The 4,732-nt window shown below is 33.5% G+C and overlaps 1 protein-coding gene across 1 annotated transcript in view; it reads left to right on the forward strand.

Moving 5' to 3' along the window:
* The window catches only part of LOC107704698 (neurobeachin-like), a 282,564-nt gene that overhangs the window by 111,291 nt on the left and 166,541 nt on the right, over positions 1 to 4,732 (forward strand). The window contains exons 16-18 of the mRNA XM_016507685.1: positions 1,210 to 1,307; positions 1,810 to 1,902; positions 4,506 to 4,614. Coding sequence (XP_016363171.1) covers positions 1,210 to 1,307; positions 1,810 to 1,902; positions 4,506 to 4,614 — 300 coding nt within the window. The remainder of the gene's footprint in view (positions 1 to 1,209; positions 1,308 to 1,809; positions 1,903 to 4,505; positions 4,615 to 4,732) is intronic.

Below are 4,732 nucleotides of genomic sequence, written 5' to 3' on the forward strand. Positions count from 1 at the left end.
GATAGGTGGTGGTAATGCACTTATAAGTCTGCGATCTGCCGTATAGCAAGAAGAAGAAGAAGACGCGTCACGCCCGGCTGAAGAAGAAGACGCGAACGCGATCAGGACGCGCTCAGGACAGTTCGGACATTGCAGTAAATCAGAGGTAAAAAAAAATAGGTTTGAGTTAAAAATCTTTGTTTGTGTTCTACTGAAGAAACAAAGTCACCTACATCTTGGATGCCCTGGGGTAAGCAGATAAACATCAAATTTTCATTTTTGGGTGAACTATCCCTTTAAGTAGAATTATTAAAAGGTTCAAGTACAGTTCCAGTCAAAAATTTAATTCTAATAATTTTTTCCCCTCAACTCATTAAATTAGTTCCTTAGACAATTAAAATTGTGCCTGTGAATGTGTAATTATTTTAAAATCAATAAACTTTATTTATATATTTATTTATTTACTTATTTCAGAACTAAAATAAAACATTATTTTAGATATTTTCTTAAATGTTTAATTTGGGCTGGGTAGTAAAGAAAAATCACCCAACAACCAGACACATACTGTAAAAATGATGTTCTTTCTATTCATCAAAGAATCCTAAAAAAAAATCACGGTTTCCAAAAATATTAAGCAGCACCACTCTTTTCATAATTGAAAGTAATAAGAAATATTTATTGAGCAGCAAATCAGCATATTGGAATGATTTCTGAAAGATCACTTGACACTGAAGACTGGAATAATGGCTGCTGAAAATTAAGCTTTGCTATCACATGATTAAAAAAAAAAAACATATTAAAACAGAAAATGCTCATTTAAAATTTTAATACTATTTCACAACATTGCTGTTTTTACTGTATTTTATTTTTTAATAAATGCAGCCTTGGTGAGCGCAAGAGTCTTTCAAAAGCTTTTTAAAAAATGATAGACTCATTCAGTACTGTTTGAGCATCCCAGAATGCAACCCATGAAAAGAGTAAGCAAAACTCAAATCTAGACAAAGGGTGGTGACTTTAATGAAGGTCAAATATAGGTTAACATTTTTCAGTCAGTTCGTTTTTTCCATATGCCCATTATTTAGTAATTTTCATACTTTACTGTTATTCTGAAATGTAGAAAATAGTCCCATTAAAGAATAGTTACACCTGTACAAACTTTTAACTTTGGTTTTGGAGTTGAATAAAATTTAGCACAGGGTTGCGATTTAACTTGTGTTTTACTCTGTTCAGGATGAGAACCTCCATGATGTTCTTCAGCTGCTGGTGGCCCTCATGTCTGAGCACCCAGCCTCCATGATTCCCGCATTTGACCAGAGGAACGGCATCTGGTGAGATCTGAGTTCACACCAGCCTCTTACTCCACACATACACACACACACACACACAGTCAAATTTCATTATATTTCATCTTGTCTGCGATGATGGAGTTTGCCTACATGATACAATCATGAATTATTCACAAGACTTGACATAGGAATTGCAATGATATTTTCATATATATATATTTTTTTTTCTGACAAGCAGAATAAAGCTCACACCCTGTGTGTCAAGCTAATGAAATATAGATGGATTTGATAGAGTTATTTGCTTTTTGAAGTTTTGGGTTTGGCTCAAAATAACTGATATGACTTTGATGAACAGCTTCATGGTGCTTTACACAATGCCGTTTCCTCTCGAGTATTATATTATTATCTGCCAGTTTCTAATTTTTTGAGCAGCAGCCACATTGAAAAAGAAAGTGTTTGGCACTTTCCCACTGTTTCTTGGTTTTTGACTAAATTTAGTGAATTAATTCAGAATATTTCTTATTTTAATTTAATGTCTTTTCAGGGTGGTGTACAAACTACTGGCTTCTAAGAGTGAAAGCATCCGAGTTCAGGCTCTGAAAGTTCTGGCATATTTCCTCAAACACTTAGGCCACAAGTGAGTACATCCATTCTTCTCTTTCCCAGAGACATATTTACAGTGAAGTCTTCCAAGAGTCATTATCTATCTCTCAAGTGTATCCGACAAGGTGAAATTTGTGGTTGCATAAGGACAGAGTCCTCATCAGTAATGTGTTTATGAAATTTTAAAGTTCCTCTGACTGTTTGGTGTTCTCTATATGGCTCCAGGGCTTTTGGTACTTACAGTATAGTGAGATACTCTACCTAGAAGCCTTATATTTTAACTAGTGTGTGATTGTGTATGTTGCTGTTTGTGAGTGTGTATTTATATTGCAGTTTTATATCTACTGTATGTGTATGTAATTTTAAGTAATTAATTATTATCAATAATTATTAAGAAATAATTACACTAGTGGTCAAAAGTTTGATGAAGTCTCATATTCACTAAGGCTGCGTTTTTGATTAAAATTTACAATAAAATCAGCAATATTATAAAATACTATTACAATTTAAAATAACTGTTTGAATATATTTTAAAATGTAATTTATTTCCGTGATGGCAAAGCTGTACTCCAGTCTTCAGTATCACATGATCTTTCAGAAATCATTCTAATATTCTGATTTGCTGCTAAAGATCCCTTAAACATCTCTTATTCTTATCAATGTTGAAAACAGTTTTTCCTGCTTCTTTATTCTTAATTATTCCAAAGTTTGACCGCTAGTGAATTATTAATTATTATTATAATTATTATTAGTAATATAAAGTTGTTATTTCTGTTCTGGATCTCAATACAGCATTTCAGAATATTCAGGTTAATATAAAATAATATACAAAACTAAAATGTATAATACATAAATAAAAAATGTATGTAGCCTATTTATGTATGTATGACATACATATTTATTTATGTCATACATATTTATGGCTGCATTTATTTAATCAAAGATACAGTAAAGAGTAATATTTTGAGATATTGCTACAATTTAAAATAAGTGATTTATATTTTAATATATTGTCAAATGTAATTTATTCCCGTGATGGCAAAGCTAAAGAAGTTGCTTCTGAGAAAAAGAAGCTGTTGACCGCTACTGTATTTTAAATTATTATTTGTAATAATTAAAAAAAAATTTACTATATATAAATCTTTTTGGGAATTGAAAAATAAAAGTGTAATTTAATATAAAAATAAAAAAGGTATATATAATAATCACGATGTGTAATGCATATTTTGAATTATACGTTTTCTTTCATTTTAATCTTTTTAGTATCTGAAATTTGATGGATGCAAACCAAAAAATAGCATTATTCATACAAAATTAATTAGTCTAGCATCAGTGCTAAAATAGCTTCACATTATGTAAAGCATAAGACTCAAAAAACTAAACTGTTATTTACTGTTATTTTTTCTGACTGAATGAGCCAAATAGCTGATAAACACTCATAACCTCATATCATTTTTATTAATGTTCTAAGATCTGACGTTGCTCGGCAACCATAAACACCTCATCTTCGCTTTATGCTCTGTATTTTGCAATACATAATGTTTCCGTGTCATGCTCACATGTAAATAATGTAAAGCATTCCTGCCCACTGATGCAAGTACATGTACAGTGGTATTTCAAAATCTTTTTTGCTTAAAAGGTACAATATGTAATTTTTCACTGCTAGAGGGCGCGTATTCAAAATAAACAAAAAACAAAGGTGTAGTTTGATGACGGCGTGACTGAGTGTGGAATCATGGGAGTTGTCGTCTTCATCCCCACAGCCGATGCAATCTGACGGGACTCGGGCAGAAATCATGTTCATGGATGAGCTAATGATTTATTAACGTAGTAGAATGAAGCAGGGTGAGGCTGAAAGCCGTCGATTGGATATTTTAATAAAAAAAAAATCTTACATATTGTGCCTTTAATACGCTTCTTCCATTGCACACTATATATTGTCAGATGTACCCTGTATGTATATCTGAATATACAGCATATATATGTCACAAAGCAAGGCCAGACACAACAGGTAAGTGCAAATCAGGATGGTTTATTGACTGGGTAAGGGGATGACTGGAATAGAGTGTGTGCATTAGTGTGAGTGTAAGTGCATGCGTGAGGCCGTTTCCCTTAAATGAACACTTCTGAGCTATCTGAGCTGTTTTTAGAGCTTTACAAGCCATGTAATTTGCAGACTTGTACTGCCGTTAGCCTAGAGTGCACATAAAATCCACATTTGCTTTTTGTCATCATTAGCGTATCCATCGTTGAGTGGTTACCATCCTGAATGCTCACAGGCACTTTAAAACATACTCTTTTCTGCTTGTCATTTTACTGGACAGTCCCCATTTGTCTGTACCTGCTGTTGGGCAGGACTGTGTTTAGGAGGCTTAGCATCCTGACAGTACCTCAGCATTATGTGCTGCTGGATATTTTGTGATTGTGAAAGTCAGAGCTCTCCCAGTACGAAACCGTAGAGGTGGCTGCTTCGTTATTCTGTGGGGAAAAAACTGAAGGCACCTGACACCCCACAAAAGGTGTCAAGCTCAGTCGCCTTCAAGGCCTGTTCCTGCTAGCTTGACGTTAGCTGTGAGGTGTATGAAAGTTTGCAATCTAACTACTGTATGTTTTCTGTGTGTTTGTGGTTTGTCACAGGAGGAAGGTGGAAATAATGCACACAAACAGTCTCTTCACTCTTCTTGGGGAACGACTCATGCTGCACTCCAACACACTGTCGATAACTACGTACAACACACTATATGAGGTAATATAAGGTGGTTATTTCTATTCAAGATCTCAATACAGCATTACAGTCTTGCAGAAGTATTCAGGTTAATATAAAAAAAATACAAAACTAAATATATAATATATAAATAAATAAA

The sequence above is a fragment of the Sinocyclocheilus anshuiensis genome, unplaced genomic scaffold (genome assembly GCF_001515605.1).
Source record: "Sinocyclocheilus anshuiensis isolate Anshui unplaced genomic scaffold, SAMN03320099.WGS_v1.1 scaffold758, whole genome shotgun sequence".
Lineage (NCBI taxonomy): Eukaryota > Metazoa > Chordata > Actinopteri > Cypriniformes > Cyprinidae > Sinocyclocheilus > Sinocyclocheilus anshuiensis.